This window comes from Selaginella moellendorffii, unplaced genomic scaffold, assembly GCF_000143415.4.
Source record: "Selaginella moellendorffii unplaced genomic scaffold, v1.0 SELMOscaffold_59, whole genome shotgun sequence".
Lineage (NCBI taxonomy): Eukaryota > Viridiplantae > Streptophyta > Lycopodiopsida > Selaginellales > Selaginellaceae > Selaginella > Selaginella moellendorffii.
Window position 1 is genome coordinate 1131909 of NW_003314320.1, and position 21119 is coordinate 1153027.

The 21119-nt window shown below is 44.4% G+C and overlaps 1 protein-coding gene and 1 long non-coding RNA gene across 2 annotated transcripts; both read right to left on the reverse strand.

Annotated features, from left to right (window-relative positions):
* Nucleotides 1-14142: 14142 nt before the first annotated feature.
* Nucleotides 14143-15224, reverse strand: LOC9644195. The gene is made up of 7 exons (XR_002994072.1): nt 15079-15224; nt 14904-15016; nt 14771-14839; nt 14575-14707; nt 14496-14526; nt 14360-14441; nt 14143-14304 (listed from the first exon to the last, which is right to left on the reverse strand). It is a non-coding gene; the product is annotated as an uncharacterized LOC9644195 (long non-coding RNA).
* Nucleotides 15225-18364: 3140 nt separating this feature from the next.
* Nucleotides 18365-21026, reverse strand: LOC9643950 (calcium-dependent protein kinase 1). The gene is made up of 8 exons (XM_002983775.2): nt 20156-21026; nt 19544-19687; nt 19336-19488; nt 19158-19273; nt 18942-19109; nt 18752-18879; nt 18611-18701; nt 18365-18564 (listed from the first exon to the last, which is right to left on the reverse strand). The coding sequence occupies exons 1-8, from the start codon at nt 20847-20849 to the stop codon at nt 18460-18462; spliced, it is 1599 nt and encodes a 532-aa protein (XP_002983821.1). The 5' UTR covers nt 20850-21026; the 3' UTR covers nt 18365-18459.
* Between the last annotated feature and the right edge of the window lie 93 nt (nt 21027-21119).

Here is a 21119-nt window from a genome sequence, read left to right on the forward strand (position 1 = left end):
CCTAGTTGTGCGTGTGGGCAATCTCGAGCTTGAGTTACAGTCATTGCGGGTGGTGCCGAGTCAAGCTTTTGACCTAATTCTTGGTATGGATTGGTTGCAACGCAATCATGCCAAGTGTGACTTTGAGGCTTTTCCCCCTTGTCTCATACTTCCTTATGTTTCATCCATTCCTCTCACTTCCATATTTCTTTGTCCCTCTACTTCTACCTCTGCTTCCATTACTTTTGTTCCCCCACTCTTTCCTTCTGTGTTTCCATCTTGTTCTGCTTTTCCCTTTTCTGATATCTTTGTGTTGCAGCAGTTGACTGGCTCATGAAGGAGTATTCTAATCTCTTTGAATTTGACCTATCGTCTGGGGCCAAGATTGCCACATGTCATCCGATTCCAACCGGGGATGCTCGTCCAATCAAGGTTCCTATTCATCGTCGGTCACCTAAGGAGATCAAGATTTTATGAGCAAACGTCAAGGAAATGCTAGAGAAGGGTGTTATTCGGAAGTCGCGGAGTCCTTGGGCATGTGAACCTTATCTCGTGACGAAGCTTGATGGGAGTATTCGTTTCTGCATCGACTATCGTCCGTTAAACGAAGTGACGATCCCAGATGTGTATCCTCTTCCTCACACTGCTGATTTCTTGGATCGTCTGGGGCGAAGTTGTTAGTTCACCAAGCTAGATCTTGCTTCTGGGTATTGGCAAGTACTAATGGCCAAAGAAGATATTCCTAAGACTGCTTTTCATACACCATTTGGTTTGTACGAGTTCTTGGTGATGCCGTTTGGTTTGAACAATGCTCCAGCAACTTTCCAGTGGATGATGGACGAGGTTCTTTGCTATATGCCGGAGGTGACTGTTAACTTCATTGATGATGTCTTGATCTACTCGGAGGGGACGTGGGAGGAGCACGTTTGTGATATTTGTAAAGTGTTGGATTGGCTACATGACGTTGGTTTAAAGCTGAAGCGGTCAAAGTGCATATTTGGGTCCAAGGACACAACTTATTTTGGGTACCGTATTTCTCGTGAGGGTTTGCAAGTTGATCCTGACAAACTTGTGGCTATTCTAAAGTTCCCTACTCCGAAGTGTGTGAATGATGTGCAGCACTTTTTAGGTAAGGTGCAGTATCTCGGTCGTTTTGTGAATCATCTTTCCGATCGCACTACACCATTGCGAGCGTTGCTGAAGTCATCAACGTCATCTTTCATCTGGTCTCCGGATTGTGAGTGGGCGTTCGTGGATCTCAAAGAGCTATTGACGACTTCTCTGGTTTTGGCATATCCTGACTACACTCGACCTTTTATTTTGCGCGTGGATGCTTCTGACATTGGTCTTGGAGGTGTGTTGATGCAAGAGAGCTCGAGTGTGCCTGGTCAGCGCCATTCCATTGCATACATAAGTCGTACATTACAACCAGCGGAGATGAACTACTCCACGATGGAGAAGGAGTGTTTAGCAGCAGTCTGGGGTTTCAAGAAACTTCATGCATATCTACATGGTTCTTGGACATTACTTGAAGGTGGCCATGCTGCTGTTACTTCATTATTGAAGCGGAAGAACCTAGTTGGTCGTACGGCTCGATGGGCTTTGAAGCTTCAGATATATGATTTCGATGTTGTTCATCGCCCAGGGAGTTCTATGGCTGATGCTAATGCCCTTTCTCGAGCTCCTCTTCCTTCTCCACTCACTTCTTATGTTTCTGACGAACATGTTATTCCAGCATCTGTGGATTTTCTAGATGAGGATTCTGTGCCATCGGCGGTTATTGTCCTTGACGTTCAGTGTCCACAAGGCGCAGAGCAAGATCTACTTTCTCTTGATGAGGTTCGCGAGGCTCAAAAGATTAAGTCGTGGATTCGAAGGCTTCGAGATGGGTTTGAGAATCCTGCATCACTTGCTGATGACTTGCCTTTCCGGCATTTACATTCTCAATATCGCCTTGAAGATGGCCTTCTTTATTTTGTGGGGACGAATCCTGATGATCTTTTACGGCTGGTGGTGCCTTCGGTGTTTATTCTGCGGTTTCTCCATGCCTACCATGATTCTCCTGTTCTAGGTGGGCATATAGGACACCGTGGTGTCATCGAGAAGCTGCACAGGTCTTTCTATTGGCCGGAGATGCAACGTGATATTATCCGGTATGTGCGTAGCTGCGTTTAGTGCCAAACTCGTAATACTCCCCCTCGTGCTGCGGAAGGACAATTGAAGTCAATTGCGGTTTCCCGTCCGTTTGAGTTAATGGCGTTTGATCTTATGGGACCTTTTCCATGGTCGACTTTTGGCAATGAGTATGTTATTATTGCTTTTGACTACTTGACTCGTTGGGTGGAAGTTGGTGCTCTTGCTAGCACCTCTGCAACTGCTGTTGGATACTTTCTCCTCAATCGAGTGGTGTTCCAGCATTCTTGTCTAGAGCGGATTCTTTTGGATAATAGTCCCGCATTTATGGCTGAGGCATTTCATGTTTTGATGTTTCGATTGGGGATATGCCACACTTTCACGAGTGCTTATCATCCACAATCAAACGGTCTGGTGGAACGGCTTATTCAGACATTCAAAGGGATGATTGCGAAGTATGTGAACCTTCAGCATTCGGATTGGGATGGTTATTTGCCATCTCTTCGATATGCATATGTTATAGGGGTGTAGAGTTCTGTTGGTGTTTCACCATATAAACTCCTATATGGTCATGATCCAATATTACCAACGGAGCTGGGTTTACCTTCGCAATTGCCATGAGCTGCCGATGCTAGATCATGGGATCAATATTTGACAAGCATTCTTCCACTTGTCCGAACAGAGTCTGCCGAACACTTAGGCCGCGTACAAGTGGGACAACAACGGTGCTACAACTCCCATCATCGTCCACCTGTGGAATATAAAGTGGATGATTTGGTGTTAGTCCGTTTTCCCCATCTTACGGTACGTGGTTTATCTAAAGGGCTTCTTGCGCAATGGAAAGGACCGTATTGGGTGTTGCGGCAAGTTGGACCACAAGTTTATGAGGTTTGGCATGACGTTCAGCAGGCCGATCCTCCAGAGATTGTGCATGTGCAGCGGCTGAAACGCTTCGTACAAAGGGATCAGGAGGAGTTAATACCACCTACAGATCCACTGATGCCTCCTCCTGACGTTCCTCCGGATCCCGGCCCATATTCAAAAGAACCATGATGGTCTTCCATTATCCCGAGAGGAGGGGATGATGTGAGGGCCAAGTGTACAGTTATGATGCCGTATACTAATATTAGCGTAGTGGGATTTTGGTAGCTGTCGGATTGGTTTCAATCTGGACCACTCGCTCTTGTATATAAGCTAAGGTTTTTGGGCTAATTAATATGCACATTTCTGTATTCCCTTTCCATATTCCAAGCACTCACAAATTAAGTTATCATCTAATAAACAATAAATGTAGAGTATAGCACCACCAAAATCATGATAATTTATAAATATAGGATGAATCATTCAAAAAAAATTATTAACAAGTATATCATCAAGAAAACTTAATGATAAATCTGAACTATCAAAGATTATAGATAACATGTTAAACAACTTATGAAAAAAAAACTCAAAAAACATAAAATATCATCAATTAGTAAGCAAAATACTTGAGAATGTTTGACTCAAAGGAAATAACTTCCTAATTTAATAGAACTAACTTTAGTAACAGTCAATAGAATAAAATGAATGTCAAAATGGTTAATAAACATTTGTTTGTATTAACCATTGCACTAGTCAATCTGAATAGATTTCAATCAACAATACTAAAGAATTTAAGTTGCTTAAACAAACATTAGCAACATCCTATTAATATCTCAAATTCAAAAGACCAATTTAGAGCAAACCACAAAAAACATATGGTAATGCGAAAAACCAAACGCTATAAAAAAAATAATTAACCATTATAAAAAATCACTAATTATTTTATCAATAAAGAGACACATAATCATTGTTAAAGAAATAATCCACCATCCCAAAGAATTGCAAATCATTCAATATTAATAATAATCTAGTAAAACCTTTGATATAGATAATCAACTATCCTTAATGAAAGTTAATCATCACCAATAATCACAAAATGTAAACACCAACTTCACGATCAAAACTAATAAGCCAAAATACCTTCCTTGACAATTCCTAAAATAAATGGAATAATAAACATGAAAACTCAAAAAACCAAAAACTTGAAAAAGTCTATAGCCAAATTTCGTATAACAACAATCACAAATCTTATATCAATTAATTTTAATACCAAAGAAGAAATTATGGTACAACCCACAATATTCTTCTTAACACATCCATAAATTAAATTTCATAATGCAAAAGCTAATGAATCTAAAATCCAAACATAACAAATCTATGCACAATAAGTGATCATGAAACAATCCTCCATGAATCCATTTATAACAAGATTTAACTCACTTCATAATAAGCACAAGAATCATCATCAATGATTGATATATCCCCAACTTAAATCTATAAAGAATTAAAAACTTTAATATTGATCATAAATTCTTCCTTTAGTAAAATTGGTATAGTCTATAACTAAATCACTTTTTAAAGAAAGGCCAAAGCTCAATCTTTAGTAAGCAATTTTGTCTAAAACACAATTAACCCAAATTATTAGTGAACTCATTTGAATGCAAATATAATTGCTAACTAGCAAATGCATGAATATCAATAACACAAAACTATAGCTAAATCATCAATACTATCTACATCAAAACTAATGAAACTCAATATTAATCATATAAAGAGATATCTTATCCCGCTCCAATCTCAACTTTAATAATGTCAAAGCATCACTTCAACATCATCAACATTAGAACAAAACCAAAAAAAAACATTGATTTAGAGTGCTATGGAATCTAAAATCTTAATAAGCTCAAACTTTGGAAGATCCACACAAGTGCTTTTGGTAACTCAATGCTACAGATGTAAAATCTTAAGCACAATGCTACAACTTTCACAACTGCTCAGCTCAGCTAGATGCACAACTTGGGTGCTTCTTGAACTAGTACCCAGTTCACAAGTCAGCCAGTTCAAGGATTAGACCTGGGAGTGATATGCTTAGTGGCTGCTAGTCAAGTCAGGGTGAGAGTGAAAAAATGGAGCAAGAGAAGCTCTAAAATCAAACCTTGTACCTTCTAAGTGTTTGTCATCGCAACATTGCCTTGTGTTCTTTTTTTCAGTCTCCATAGAAACTGAAATTCTACTGATCGATCTTTCCTTTCGTTCCTCCAGATAGCGAATATTCGTTTGTTTTTAAAATTTTGATAGAAAACCCTAACTGGTGATGAAACTCAATTTGGAGCAGATAAAAGATTGTTTCTTTGGAGCGATCCTCTCCAAAGCTGGCGAGTGTGTCTTCTTGCCTTCCTCCACATCAGCAAACTTAGAGGGCTTCTTCACAAATTCAAAGCTTAGAAATATTTTGTACAAAAACTATTGATGTTTTTTGGGATTATTTTTTATCATCACATTCACCCAAATGTTTGTGGAGATATAAGCTTTGTCATTTTTAAACCATCTTTAGCTCAAAGAAGATGAGCACTTTTCTGCCATGAATGAATTATTTTTATGTTATTTTCAAATAAAACCAGAATTTTATTTTATTTTCCCAAAAAATAGTCATTTTCATAAATACCACAATTATATCACACATACCAAGATTGCAATATTTAAAACATCCTTGTCAAGTGTTTGTACTTAGAACTGTTGACATCCTCTCCTTGCACAGAAATATCCTCAGCACTGTTGGAGATTAATGGCCAAGGTGGCTGCCAAGACTACCTTTCTACAAGTCAGAGTAGTTTTGAAATGATTTGTACCAGAATAATATAACAACATAACGTGGCCTCTTTGCGTGTAGCATGGACGTGATCTCAGTCTTGTCAAAGCGCTGCTGCTCTATGCCCAGCTGCTTTGCGAATTGCATCGCATGCTTGCTCGTGATTGCCTGCGAGTTTCGGTTCTAGGGAGACATTGTGGAGCCCCTCCTGGTGACGATGCTGGCCAAAACCTATGGAGTGTGGTTGCCACAGTCACCTTTGTGGCAGCCACGTATAAACTCCAGAGGAGTTCTAAGTTCACGCTCTTTCAAGTCTCCGTCCGGTACAGATTCTCGCCTTGGCAGCATGGATCTCGGGGATTTGCAAAGCCACTCGAGGGGTGTGAATTGATCGTGCTGCCGGTGGTGATGGGTTTACTTTGCGGAGTGGGAGAGCTGGGAGATGGGCTCGTCGGACGTGGATGCGTGGGCCGGGTGGCGGCTGGCGTGGTGTGCGTGGTAACGGCTGCCTGCGTGGATAGTTTGCCACGTAATGTACGCACGATTCTAAATTGTCAATGCAACATCTGCGATCTTCTTCATGATGTTTCAGTCTCCGTAGAAACTAAATATCTACTGATCGATCCTTTGTTTCGATCTCCAAAACCATCTCCCAGCCACCATCGTCTTGTTGAGCCACTGCCACCTCTCCTCCACTACTATTGCTCTCCAGCGTTTCTTTTCGCGGACTACTTTTCAGCGATCGAGATAATACGTGGTGAATATTGGGGCCAACTGTTGACCGTTTTATAAAACTTCATACTTTTTTAGTGGCTAGCGAAGAGTGGATTCTATGCGGCAAGAACGGTGATGAAGCTATCCCTTTGAGCAGCATGCGGCGAAACATTGTCACTGCCGTCGCAGGTCGTACTCCTATGAGAGACAACTTCTTGATCATGCAAAGTTTGAGTTGCCCATTAGTTGTCTAGCGACCCACGTCTGGCACTTCGCCTTGTGCCATGGATGGTCTAGAAATACAAAGCCTGTGCTTAACATTTTCCACAAAGATCTTACAAGTGGAGAAGCAAGGATTATACTTAGAACATCCAGGGGATGTTCTCCTGCATTTGTGCAGGCACTGTTGATCCGGATTAATAAAGGGCATGATAGCGAGGGTGTTTAATAGACACAGTAAACTATCATTTAGCAAATATTGATAAACCAAACTCAATATTGTGGAGGATACTTGCAAGTGCAAAGGTGGCTGCAAAGAACATCATCGAAAATCTTTTGCCTATTTCTACAGAGACAAGAATGAGATACTGAAGCCCACAGCAGAGAATGTAAGACGATTCCAATACTAGCCTCGGGGCAACGTAGAAAGCACTGCCAAAAAGATCTTCACCCGGTCTAAAAGGATGATCCAGACGAAGAATGATCTCTACTTCCAATGTGGAAAATACAGAGAAATTATGTGAAAGGTAGTAGACTTTAATGGAGGGGCTAATAATGGATTAAGGAGAAAAAGTTCTGTTCTTCTCATCCATGTCTGCAGTAAAAGCCAGAATCAATTGTGCATTGTGGCCAAAACAGTCCTAAATGTAATCATTGAGAAGATGAGCAAAATGGCACTAGTAACAATGCTCTTAGTTATTTTGAATGTATAGGAAAGTGAGAAACAAGCAAAAAGTACCTTTAATTAGCTGTAAGCCAGCAAAACCAAATCCTTACTCCATGGCATAAATATTCATATCCATTATTATTATGCAATTTCACAATAGAACCGTTTGAACCAGGCATTAATTTGTTATTGTGGCACAATTCACAGTGATTTTAAAATGAATGCCATATATTATTCTTAACAGAATTATTAAAAATAAAATGCCTGGAATTCTCGGCGTTAACTTAAGGTTTGCTGCTCACTTTGTATTCAGGCAGACGCCTCAAAGGGTTTCTTCAAACTAGGGCAATGGCTTTGTGGATCCTCTCGCACCCGTTTTCGCGCAGGCCCCCGAGGTATTGGGGCTTGCCTCACAGGTTCACCGTCCTAGCGGCGATCTCCCTGCTGTGGATAGCTCTCGGCAGCATCCCGCTCTATGGTATGTCCAAGACGCCGGCAGCTGGCTGGGCATGGGTGCGCGAGGTGTTCGCATCCAGCCCAGGAACTCTCACAGACCTGGGAGTGATATGCTTGGTGGCTGCTAGTCAGGTGAGGGTGAGGTTGCCAATGAGCGAGGAGGTGCCCATGCCCGAAGACAAAGTAACGAAGTTCGTCATGTTTGGCGTGTCGCTGCTCCTCCCAGTGCTGCCCCTTGCTGCTGGTCGCTATGGACGTGATCTCGGTGTTCTCAAGGCGCTGCTGCTCTATGCCCAGCTCAGCCTTGCGAATTGCGTCGCGTGCTTGTTCGTGATTGCCTGCGAGTTTCGGCGCTGGGGAATAGGAGTTGACATTGCGGAGCTCCTCCCCGCGGCGACTCTGGCCAAGAGCTTGGTTGTCAAGGCGTTGAGCCCATTCCCTCCAGCGGCACCGGTTAGTGGCAGAAGGTTTGAAGGTGCGCTGCTTCACGGGCTGTCTGTGGTGCATGGCAATTACAGTAGGAGTGCCTTTTATAGTGCTCTTGGCACCGGCGGCGGCGACGGCGGCGGGGATCTTGCTTCTGGGAATGAAGTGGTGAGCTTGTGGAGTGTGCTTGCCACAGTCACTTTTGTGGCGGCCGCGTACAAACTCCAGAAGAATCGGAAGGTCACGCTCTTTCAAGTCTCGGACTGGCTACAACCGGTACAGTTTCTCGCTTTGTTGGCATGGATCTTGGGCGTCGTTTCCTCCAAGGCGCTCACGCTGTCCGATGGGCGCGGTTTGCTCACCTGGATCTTGGTGCCGGTGGCGATGGGTTTACTGTTCAAGGCGTTTGCGGCGTGGGAGAGTTGGGAGCTGGGCTCGTCGGAGACGGATGCTTGGGCCGGGGTGGCGGCTGGAGTGCTGTGCGTGGTGGCGGCTGCCACGGGATGCGTGGGCTCGGCTTTTGGATGGCTGATAGTTTGTCGGCTGATCTACAAACTTTACCGCTCAGTGTGCTCTGCAATTATGACCCGGCGGATGCTAGAAAAATTGGAGCAGGAGGGGGTGCCCTCCATGTACGCACGCTTCTGAAACTCAAATCAAATTTTGTAGTTTATCATCAGTAAGGGAACGAAAGAAATAGACGGTTTTCAGCATTCACCTGTTAATTCTTGTAAGAAACTAAAAGAATCTCAAACTACTTTGTGGATGGATGAGGCATGGCTCTAGGCACTGGGCGGCGAAGATATCAGCATGCTCGACAGATTACGCCAGGACTTTGTAACAGGCACTCGGTGAATTTGCACACGGGTAGCTGGTCAACAGGGTGACAGCGAGCAATATGGGATATGTCCAGCAGCAGTGACCAATCATCAGCTCATGCCATGAGAGTGTAAGATCTTGGCCAGGCAGTTTCTAGATGAAATAAAAGACAAGCAAGCACACTTAATTTTTCTTCTAATCCTTTCTAGGAATTGCATTATACATTGGACTATGCTTCTTGACAAAGATGGTGAGTTATTCAAGAGGTATTTTAACAGTTCAACAATTCAAAAGAGAGGTTGCAAAATAATTAAGTTTACTTTGTATGTGTAGGCCGTTGAATCTGAAGCAAAAGCGGATCTACAACATGATTCTTAGATTTGACCAACTTATGGTGTCTCCTGATCTGATTCCGGCTTGGCACAGCAGATTGCTAGAGTTGAGGAAGAAATTATATTTTCATAAATTTGTAACCATTGGGATCAGTAGGGTGGAGATACTTTTTGTGGTAGGGCTTTTCTGGAGTAGGGAAGACTGGGTTACTTATTGAGGCTATAGCAATGATTCGAAAATTTCTGGCTCCAAGCAACAAATGGGCCTGTGGATGCTTTTTACATCAGTTTTAATGGTTTAGATGTCACACTTTTAAGCTTGCCTCGAGTGTTTGAGGGACTGTCCATTTCTGATCCATCCATTTTTCAATTGATATCCTAAACACTCACTTTGGTAGAAGTGATTGGCATTATATTTGTCTTTAGATGTTTCTTCCTCAATTTTTTTGGTTGTCTTTTTTTTTTGTCTGAAGTTTTAAACATTTTTTTCTTCAAAGGAGGGGGTTAAAAGGGATAGATGGGAATTTGGCCTCAACTATAGTGCATATAGTTTTCACCTTTTATGTTATAGTGATTTATTAACCACAAAGTGGAACTTAAACCCTTTATATACCATGTGCCACATGCCATATATCTAAGGATAATAGAGTGAAACTTGAGTTTTAAGGTTTTAAACCACTGAATGATGATATAGAAAGAGCAATAAAACTGAAGCACAGAGCAACTCCCGAATATATTAAAGAATGAAAGGACAAGAGCACGAAGCAATTTAGAATAGTCCCAAAACTTATAGCATTCTAATGCTAGGACTAACACATAAAATAAAGCCACATAAAGTTTAATGCTGTGGGTTAATGCTGGCTTAATGTGAGGATATATTAACTAAATTTTGTGGAATTTAGGCTTAAACCCAAACCAGACACAGAATAAACATAAGTACATAAATGGGAACTAAACTATACCTTAAGTTAATTAGCCATACCTTACCCATTATCCTTATTATATATTTAAAACCCTTCACATCCCCTTTATTATCTTTATCCAACATTGCACATAGGAAGTTAAGTTTACTTCATTTGTTTTTCACATCCTCTTTATCCCTTTTTTGAATTCTGAAGCATTAAGTCTATTCAAACTTGTTATACTTGTCTTCACTCTATTACCTATGTTCAAAGTTCAAAATTATGACTTTAAAGTTCATTTGAGCATTTAACAATTGCACACAATAGTTCATTGGGATTTAATAGTGAGCTAATGTGTGTGCTATAGCTTTGAGTTTTATTTTAATCATGGTTATAAATAACTATGTTAGTAGTTTTGTGAGAACTTTAACTTATTATAGTAATTTATAATGACCCAACAAAAGCTCCAAAGAGTTCCACCTTTATCATCATCACCTTTTCATTTTCCAAGAGGGGATTCTGTAAATATATGTATATATATAGTTATATTTACTCATCTACTAACTAGTAAGTAGGGTCTAAACCCCAATTAATATATTTATTCTAAGCACTCACAAATAGAATTATTATACTTATATAAATTTTAATTTATAATATGATTCATTAATTATGCAAATTAACATATTTTTGTTCAATATATCATTGATAAGAAAATAGTAAATAGAGAATATCCAGGTATAGTCAATCGAGAGTTGGAAATCCATCCGTAGGCCCTGAGGGCTTCCTGCTACATCCTTCTCGATGTGGTGGAACTCAACCTCACTGATATTGTGGTGGCAGACTTGAGGTTCTTGACTGACAGCATGCCTCAGCAGCACGGCCTGTGGTACTTCTGCACCCCCGTCAGCTCGATGTTTAGCCTGGTCACGTAAGCTGCCACGATCTCGTGGATCCACCGCCCGACCTGACGCTAGATCGAGTTGAGCTTGTCCGAGACGTTGAGCCTGTCCTGCATGTAAGTCTGGAGATCCGATTCCGCGAAGTAGATCTCGGCGTTGTGAGGCTCCGTCGCCAGAGCCTTCCACCTTTGCCTTGTCGCAGAGAGTCGATTGAGTCTGGCACGCCGCCAGGAGCGTCGTCGCCTGGCTCGAAAGGCAAGCTGTCGATGGGCTCCTCGGCCCGGCCGAGCAGCCCCTTCCGGCACAGGATCCGCCAGGCAGTCGTAGTGAGCCAGCGCCGGGCTCACGCCATGATAGATGTTGGCGAAGTTGAAGACCCGCAGCGTCTCAGGTGGATGACGCTTGATCACTTCCATCGTTATCATCCAGTTCTCGCTGAGAGGAGAGCCCGCCACCGTCTTAACAAGTTTGCGGCGTTTGAGAGGCGGATGGTCACAGTAATGATCCGCCGCCGCTGGTGTCTTCCTCTTGTTTCCAGGCAGCGGGTAGAATAGCCCTGTCAAGGAAAAGAGTTGGCCGATTCCACAGAAATCACGAAAAAACTTACTGTCAGGGAGAGTAAGTTTGCGGTGATTGAGAGGCGGCTGATCACAGTAATGATCCACCGGTGCCATCCTACCACGACCATCAATCTCGGAGTAGAATAGCCCTGTTTACAAGGAAAAGAGTCGGCCGATCCCATAGAAATCACGAAACAATCTTACTGTCAGGGAGAGTAAGTTTGCGGCAATCAAGAGGCGGATGATCACAGTCATGATCCACTGCCGCCGGTGCCTTCCTCTTATTTCCAAGCAGCTCTGCCGCACCACGATCATCAAACCCCCCAGTTTAGTGAGCCGACCACACAGAAATCACGAAATAAGCTTACTGTTAGGGAGAGTAAGTTTGCCGCGATCGAGAGGCGGATGATCACAGACCGCCGGCGGTGCCTTCCTCTTGTTTCCAATCACTGTGTTATGATCATCGAGCTCCGGGTATAACAACCCTGCTTACAAAAAAAAGCGTTAGCGGAAAACAAGCGACAAGACCTTGGAAACCTTGACCCAGCTCGGGCTTCCGGGCGAACTCCTGTAGCTCCACCACCTTTTCATCGTCAGAGCGTAGGATTTGCTGCTGCTTGGGCGGTTCGACGCTGCAAAGCTGTTCGGGGGATGAATCGTGCTGTACCAAAGAGAGCATCAACAAAAAAGGAAAAAAGAAGGGGAAAATGAGAGAGGAAAAGGAGAAACGCTAGCCATACCACTTCCTGTGCAGCTTCGATTTCCTGAGCCTACAAGCAGGAATGAGAAATTGAGAAGAAGCCCCAAAACTCACCTCAATCAGAGCATCTAAATCACTCGGGAGCTCATCCTTGACATTCCATTCACTGCATACAAAGTTAAAAGCAAGCACGATTTCCGCTATCTGTAATAGCTCAAACAACATCTTGGAAAGAAAGAGAGAGAGCGCTCGCTAGAAACAAGCAAATACCCAAATCTTAACCTAGTTAAGCAAATGGCTTGTAAGGTTTAGGTAACCCTTGACGGTACCTTTTAATTTTCAACCAAAGTATAATTAACACGAGTAACTGAGAGTAAAGGTCTTGGATTTACCGCTCTGCTAGTAGTATGCATGACGAATCTTTCCATGGCTGGAGCATTCTTCCACAAGTAGTAGGACCAGTCCACCATTGCATTGAAATAGTACTTTCTGCACCACCTTAAAATGTTGAGATTTGATGACTACATTGTCACAGCCGTTTCAACACTTAATTCCAAGTTGTTTGATGTCCCCAATTGCCTCGGGAGCTGTAAAAGAAATCGCTCTAGCACTCTCATGTTGACATGCCCATCGCAAATTATAAACTCCCCCACCTCACTAAAAACCTCCATATATGTTTGCTGAAGCTTGTCAATGCCATGGTTTTGGAGGGCAGGAAATCATTCCCCAGAAGGAAGCACAAGAACACGAGATCCCTCACGGTGGACCACAGCCACATGGAGCATGGCTTTTCCATCTGCATCTCAAAATCATGCATGAGCGTCTCGATGCTGATGAGCTCGTAAATCATCACTCCATCCTTTGGCGTTTGGCAGAGGATGTTGATCTTCCTGGAGAGCAGGCTAGCGAGAGCCAGCATGATCAAGTTGGTGTCGCATCCAACCATGCAGTGGAAGTCATGGGCGTTGAACAGCAGAGTTCATATGTGGTTGAAGATGTTGAGCTTGCCCTCCCTGTCCTCCTCCAATGTGGAAATGATCCACTCGAGCCTCGAGCAAGTGATTGATGTCCTCCGGTGATGATCATATGAACTTGACAGCATGCTTGCCACAAATTGTCACAATTCACTCTCCAACCCATTCATGAAAGGTGTTCCATCGTGGAGCATTGCCATCTTGGCTTTGCAATTGCTTAGGATGAGATCATTTGTCTGATCTTTAGTGGAATTCTTAGATGCAAAAATACATTCTCACGTCCTTTTTGAATGGATCAAAACATCATTAATAAAGTTAATAATCACCTCAAATTCATCTTCTAAGGGGGACAAGGAAGATAAACTTAATTGGAGCCACCATGGTGATGAACTTGCAGAACTCTTAATAAAAGGTGGTGAAGGTGGCAGGGCAATTGTCACTCTCCAGGATGACTCAGATGATGGCGTTGAGGTCAACATACAAGTTGGCAGTATCATAGAGAAGAAGATTGTTCTTGGCACATCACATCTCTCGTGCAACAAGGATGCTTGGATACAAGCCAGGCGAAAAACCCAAAAACTCCCATGATCGATTGCTTGATCCCTTTTGGAAAGTGATACACCCTCACAATCATTTTCGCTGTTATATAGTCGTGAGGATTAAATGTGGTTAGATAAATACGTTTAGCTAGTAAAGTTAATTAAATATATTACTTATCTGCGGTTTTGAGCATATACCTTTGTCACCCCCAAAATCTTCCAAGCCGAGAGACTAGTTGCGCTCGTCAATGGGCAGTGAATCTGGAGTTACTCCCTTAATAGTTTCCATTACGGCTTTCTCAGTGGCAGGCTTGGCTGAGAAGAAAATACACAAAGAGTGAGCTTATCCCGTTTAGAGCTCAAAACATACCCAAGGCGTATACAAGGATGGACCATTTCAATCCTGGTTCCAGCAACGCCGGCATTCGTATTTCAGGGTGGCCGTATGTGATCTGCAGTGAGAATGGTTATAGATCAAGAACTATAGAAGTTTTCTGTTTTCCTACCAGCATAAACACTCCTTGTGGTTTCAAAATCCTGCAAGAGAGAGAGTATGAACTTAATCAGTAGTAGTACACACAGAACCTGTAAGTCTCTCTTCGCATTTGTAGAACGCCTTCGGCCGGATCAACTCCACACTGAAAGAAGGAACGCAAATTGCATTAGACAAGGATATTTTTGGTGACACAAACACGTTCTAGCATGGCGCCGGCCAGGCCTGAAAAACAAAGAGAAAAAAATGTAAGAGGAGACTCTGGAGAGTAAACTATAACTTTGTTACCTTTGTCAATGACCGCATCAAAGGAACAGTCTTGAAACGCACTCATGTCCCGTGAATCTATTGCCACATCTTAAGTTTCGTCAAGGAAGATATGGCTGCTGCAAAGAAGTAACATCACCAAGCCCAAGGATACAAGAGAGCTGAGGAACGTGAGCATATCTAGCTTTGAAGTTGTCAATCACCATCGAAGATAGATCAGTGTTGACGATTTCCCGGTAGCCATCTTCCACCATATCGTTGACATTGCTGTTTTACATCACTGGAATTAGTATTCTTTTCTATGGCATCGCTCATTGAGATCTTGGTACCTGAATTGCCACACCCAGCCATCAAAACCCGGGAAGATTCGGGGATGTGCTTACGGACAATCGTCTCGAATCTGGAGTAATCCGAGAACCAAAGCATCGGGTTGCTCAGCGTAGCGCTTGTCCCAGTAGGATATCTCGCCATAGCCACCGGGCTTGGGTGCTGAAGGAGCAAGGAAGAAGGCGGGGTAGCTACAAGCTCCAAATATTTCGAGAATTTCTTACCAGGGAATTTCACCGCTGAGAATGGAGGAACCGAGGAGCTGATCTTCGCAAAGCACCGGATGATTCGCGATCGCGCCCTCGCCTCGATGCTGCCGCAGTAGCACGCGCAAGCAATGCGCGCCGAGAGCATTTGGCTTAAACCCTAGATAAACCCTTTGATATACAATTAGAGTGGTTCCGATCGAGTGATGGGATTGTTCCAGCTGAATCCGTGTAGCAAGGAGGAAGAAGAGGGAGCGCATGGCAAGGCCATAGCCGGCGCACAGCCTCCTCCCGACGGAGAATGGGATGATCTGGACGTGCTGCCCCGGGCGAGATAGGAATCGCTCGGGCTGGAATTCGTTGACGAGGAGTTTGCATTCGCGGGGATTATGGTGCCATGGCCATCGCCGAGCTCCACGGGGCGGAGGCGCCCCAGCGGCAACGCCGGGTGGAGGCGGAGGGCCTCCTTGAGGATCGCCTGGATGAATGGGAGATTTGGGAGGTCGGATTCTTCCACCCCTCCCGATGATTTGATCCAGTTCTTCTTGGGCGTTGCGCATGACCTCGTGTTTGCTGATCACTTCGGACATGTACCACTCGATCGTGGAGGTTTGAATCCGGCACCCACCATATCCTGGAAGAACGATGAATCGTCACATCGCAGAGAAGAGGATCCAGAAGGATGGTGATCACTTACGCACAATGATCTCTTGGTCCGAGAGCTTGTCACTGTCGTCCAGGGAGATGAGACCGTCCACAAAGTCGCGGCAGACAAACCCATCGCCCCGCCTTCTTGCGCTCCCGGTGCTCCCGGACTTGATCGTCGAGCAGCGCCTTGATCCGGGGCATGATCTCGCCCCTCATCTTGGCGTAGACGCCGTGGAGATCCATCTAATCGAGCGACGGGATGATGTTGAGGTCTGCCCGGCCATGTTATTGATCGTCTCTACCACCTCGGGACACTCCTCGCTGAAGAGCGTAAGGCACAGCGACCCGACGCGTGTCTGGCGAAGAGGGTCGGCTCGCTGCGCCGCGATCGATCGAGGATGCTGTCCATGGCGGCAGGGGGCACTGGTGGTGACCATGGCGTTGCTGAAGAGGTTCGTGGCGCAGATCTTGCGCATGAGCTTCCCCGGTGAGCGGAAGGCCAGGTCGCTCCAGCCGAAGCTGAAGATCCGGAAGAACTCCTCCGACTGGGACTCGGCTGATTGGAGGCAGTATTTTAATGCAAACTTGTTTAACATCGTCTGTACTTTATGGTGAGCCATTCGGTATGCTACCAAGTGATATCCAGGCGGAGATTAGATGATAAAGTGTCATGTCTCATGATCACGTTAGGAAAGGGCTTGGGATAGCAAATGGGAAAATGTTGCCTCTTTATTTGTTATTGGATGAGTCTCAAATGCTTGTGCAGGAGGTTATTGCCAAAGGCAGTGATCTTCAGGGGCATGTGTAATTGGGTAGGCACTATCATGACTAAACAGTCCTCCCAATTGCTGGGAAATATATGCCAGGGTGGATGGACATCAAAATCACACTAGAGCCTATGGCTTCTGCAATTCAGGTATTAAGTCTCTCTGTCAAAGACTCCAGGTTTGCATCCATCGAGCCTCAGATAAGGGTACTTTTAGAATACTGTTCCTGCATGCAAAACTGCAAGTCGTGGTGAATAGGATCCTATTGGAGGGGAACAGAGACATGGTGAAGCATATGTTGCAACTTTGTTTGACAGGTGTGAAGCTTAAGGCTGCTTCATCATTGGAGATCCAAGAATGTTTAAAAGGGTACGTATATATGCAGGGAACTCCAGCAGGAATCAGGTATAAAAGTCCAACACTGTTGCTATATGTTCTTTGCAGCTTGGTATTCTTAAGCCAGAGCCCCTAAGAGGGGATTACCTTGAGTACGAGTTTTTTTATGTTCTGATGAGAGTCTATGAGGGCACTATATACTTTGATTGCAGGACATGGCGCTCGAGGAGCTTTTTGATCTTTCCTGGGGCAATAGGGGATAATAGCCTTCTTCAGATGGAGGTTGAAGTTAAGGGGGTAGTGATCATCTCATTGATCACATGTATCGATTCTATAATCTCTTCCATGTTCAAGGTATGTTTGAGTGAGACTTAGAGATGTACAAATTCTATAGTACTAATGTATGGATTTCTTTTCTTTCTGGATGACATTTATATTACAAGAAATGATGATGGATGCCATTATTCATTGTAGTGTAAGGACAAGAGTTTTGCTACTGATGCTAGGTTCTTTTCAAAAAGCTAAACCAGCAAGAACCTGTAAGAGATTTGGCTAGAACTAAAAAGAAAGAAAACCCAGATCAGTGTGCAAGAAGGAAAAGAATAATTACTGTTGCCTTTGATCCCAAGTTTATTATCGAAGGTAAGACAAAGATATTTGGTCTTTGGAATGGATGCTGGAGAATGGTTTACTTCTAAGCTTTCATAGATTTATGCCTAAGCATATGCAATAAGAATTTCTTGGGTTGTAAAAATAATAAATCTAATTCAAACAAATAGATATGATTCAAAGTTTAGAAAAGTCATATATAAACTTCAATCTCTGTTCTGGGCCATAACTAAAAGGCTATGTTTTTGGTTGTCAAGAGGATCATCAGCTAAATTGGTTTGAACGATCTGATATTAAGAATTACAAAGATATTTTGTTACAGAGTCAAACCGTGATGCGTCAAGATATGGAAGCCCCAAAAAGGTGATATACAGATTCACAAAGAAGATTCCCGCAGATTCCGTTTTGAAATCCTAACAGTTGAAAAATACAGCAATATAATTTGGAAATCCCACTCCTCGTGTTTAGATCGAATTGGGCTCCACGGCTCCAGCTCCCACCTTGCATTCCCATCCTCCTCGTCTATGCTCCTCTGCGTTTCTTTTCCACTCGCACATAGGAAATCGCGGCCAGCCGAGAGAAAGGAGGGGTGGCTTCAAATTCGGGGAGTTCGGCGGGAGAGAACGTTGCGTCAGACGCCGGCCAGCAGACCACCGATGCTCCCAATAGTGGCGACGATGGGCGGAGTACGCCGGCACACACTCAAACATGGACAAGTGAGATGGTACTCCATCAAACAGCGTTTTTTTCTAACGAAACCATCCCTCCTTCCACCATATGACAGAACACTCTCTCTAAGTTTTATTCTTCTTCTTCTTCAAGAGGAACTCTTCTCTGCGGCTTTGGCCGCGACAGCAGCTGTTCTTGGGGGATTTGCTCCTCGCATCATGGCTACAAATTCATCGTAGTCGATCTTCCCGTCCTGTGGTGCTGTAAATTAGTTTCCCTCAATCCTGCGGATGACTTACATTGTCTGTGTCCACTTCTTTGATGATTTCTGTCAAGTCTTGCATGTTTAGATCGCCGAGAGCTTGCTCCAGTTCTTCCACAGTGATGTACCTGATTGATACTTGAAGTCTAGAAAAAAACAAAGAAGCTTGAGATTTTACCCGCTGTTATCCTTGTCGAAGAACTGGAAAGCAGAGTATAGGTGATCCTCCTTCTCCGTTTTGTTGAGATGCATGGTCGCGGTGATAAACTCCGTGTAATCGATCGAGCCATTTCCATCAACGTCAGCCTGGAACACAAAAAAAGAAAAAGAAGAACGAACTAAAACGCGTAGAAAAGAAGCACACTTACTGCTCGCATGAGCTGCTGGACTTCGTGTTCCGCGAGAGCGGATCCCAAGTTTGCGAGTCCAGCTTTTAACTCGTCGTAAGTGATCGTCCCACTGTTATCTGTGTCAATGCTCTTAAACATCTCTTTGAGTCCCATGATCTCTTCCTCGGATAGACTCTCGGCAATCACCTGGGTAGATCAAATCTAATTCTCCAAAAACAAATACCAGGAAAGAACCTTAAGTGCAAGCTTTTTGAGCTTGTTCATGGCAGAAAACTGCTTCATTCGCGAGAGCACTGCGTTGTCCAGCGGCACGTCCGGCGCTTCGCCATCTTCTTTGAGCCAAGGATGGTCTAGAAATGACAAAGCCTGTGCTTAATATCTCCACAAACATCTTACCAAGAATGCAATGTACTTAGAACTTCCAGTGGTGTCATCCTCTCCTTGGGGTCTTGCTTGAGCATCTTGCGCAGCAAATCCTTGGCACCGTCGGAGATTGATGGCCAAGGGTCGCTGGAAAGATCGAGGTGGCCGCGAAGAACTTCATCGAAAATCCCTTGCTCCGTTTCTACAGATCAAATGAATGGGGTCTCCCCTGTTCAATAAGATGATCTTCCTCTTACCAGCCCAGAAAGGTGGAACTCCGCTGAGAAGAATGTATAGGATTACTCCAGCACTCCAAATATCGGCCTCAGGTCCATAGTTGCGTCTAAGAACTTCGGGGGCAACGTAGAACGCGCTGCCAACAAGATCTTTGAAGGTCTCACCTGGAAGAAAAGAAAAGAGAAAGTGCCAATTATCATACTAGAACGAATGCGTTTTTTGCTTGAAGAAAAGAAAAAACGAGAAGAAGATTTCCACGTAGAAATGATCAAGCTGGAGAAAGGAAAACGAGAAGAAGATTTGCAGGATTTACGTAAAGACAGGAAGAGCGGGCTCGGAGCGTAGAAAAACGTACGAAGAGAGTAGACGAAAGCATAACCGGCGATCGATCGATCAAAGTTTGCGAAGAGAAAAACATGATTCCAGGGAGAAAAAGACAAAGTGATCGAGAGAAGAAGATATCCAGATTTACGTAAGAGAGTAGGCAGTGATCGAGAGATAAGATCTCCAGATTTACGTAAGAGAGTAGGCAGTGATCGATCGAAGACCCAACCAAAAAAAAAAAAAAGAAATAGCAACTATTCTTTCTAGCAAGCTCGAGGAAAGAATGCGATGGTGGAGGAACAACTTACCGGGCTTGAAGAACACGGAGAGGCCAAAATCGGTGGCCTTGAGCGGCGAATCCTCGTCGGCGCTGGCGAACAAGAAATTCTCGGGCTTGAGATCCCGATGCATCACCCCGAGCGAGTGGCACGTCTGGAGCACAAGCACCATGGTCCGGCACAGCGTCGCCGCCGCCCTCTCGCTGTAGTGCCCGCGCTGGACGATCCGATCGAAGAGCTCGCCGCCCTCGCACAGCTCCATGATGAGATGGACGCTCCCCTTGTCCTCGAACACCTCGCGGAGCGCCACGATGTGGGCGTGGCCACAGAGATGGTGCATGATCTGGACCTCGCGCCGGACGTCCTCGGCATCGCTGCGATCCAGGAGCTTGCGCTTGGCGATGGACTTGCAGGCCAGGCGCTCGCCGGTGGATCTGCGCGAGCACAGGCGCGTGACGCCGAATTGGCCGGCGCCCAGCTCGCGGGCGAGGGCGAATTCCTGGCGGAGATCCGAGAAGGGGCGGCCCAGGACGTTGCCCGCCTTGAATGCCGCGGAGCCCCGGAGGGGTGTCGAGGATCCGGCTATGGCGGACTTGGTGTTCCTCATCTTGGAGGGAGAGGAATCCTCTTTTCTTTCTTCTTCCTCTCTTGGGCGGTCTTGATTTTGCGGCCACTCTTGCTGGCCACCACTGGAGGGATCATTTCTTCCCTGTTTGTTCCCCATTTTCTTTTTTGATGATCAAGTACACCACTATGGTTTGACGATATGCTCCGAAAGAAATCGATTTTCCTGAGCTTTTGGAGACATTTTAGATCGCAACAATGGCACTCTCGACTCGCGCGAATCGCGCGGTGAATTGATTTCGAGGGCCGGGCTGGATCCTTTAGGAGATTCACAGTCTAAAAGATGCTATAGCATATGCTTAGACGTCAAATAAATCTGAACCGTAGAATGTTGGACGGTTGAGATGTTCTATGAATGTCTTCTTCCTTT

Bases quoted from the DNA above. Each gene is read 5' to 3' on its own strand.
- LOC9643950 (XM_002983775.2), bottom strand. From the start codon at position 20,849: ATGGGGAACAAACAGGGAAGAAATGATCCCTCCAGTGGTGGCCAGCAA. The intron at 19,489-19,543 runs GTAAGAGGAAGA...TTTGATCTGTAG, and splicing joins AGTTCCACCTTTCTGGGCTG to AAACGGAGCAAGGGATTTTC. The intron at 19,274-19,335 runs GTACATTGCATT...TGTCATTTCTAG, and splicing joins GACACCACTGGAAGTTCTAA to ACCATCCTTGGCTCAAAGAA.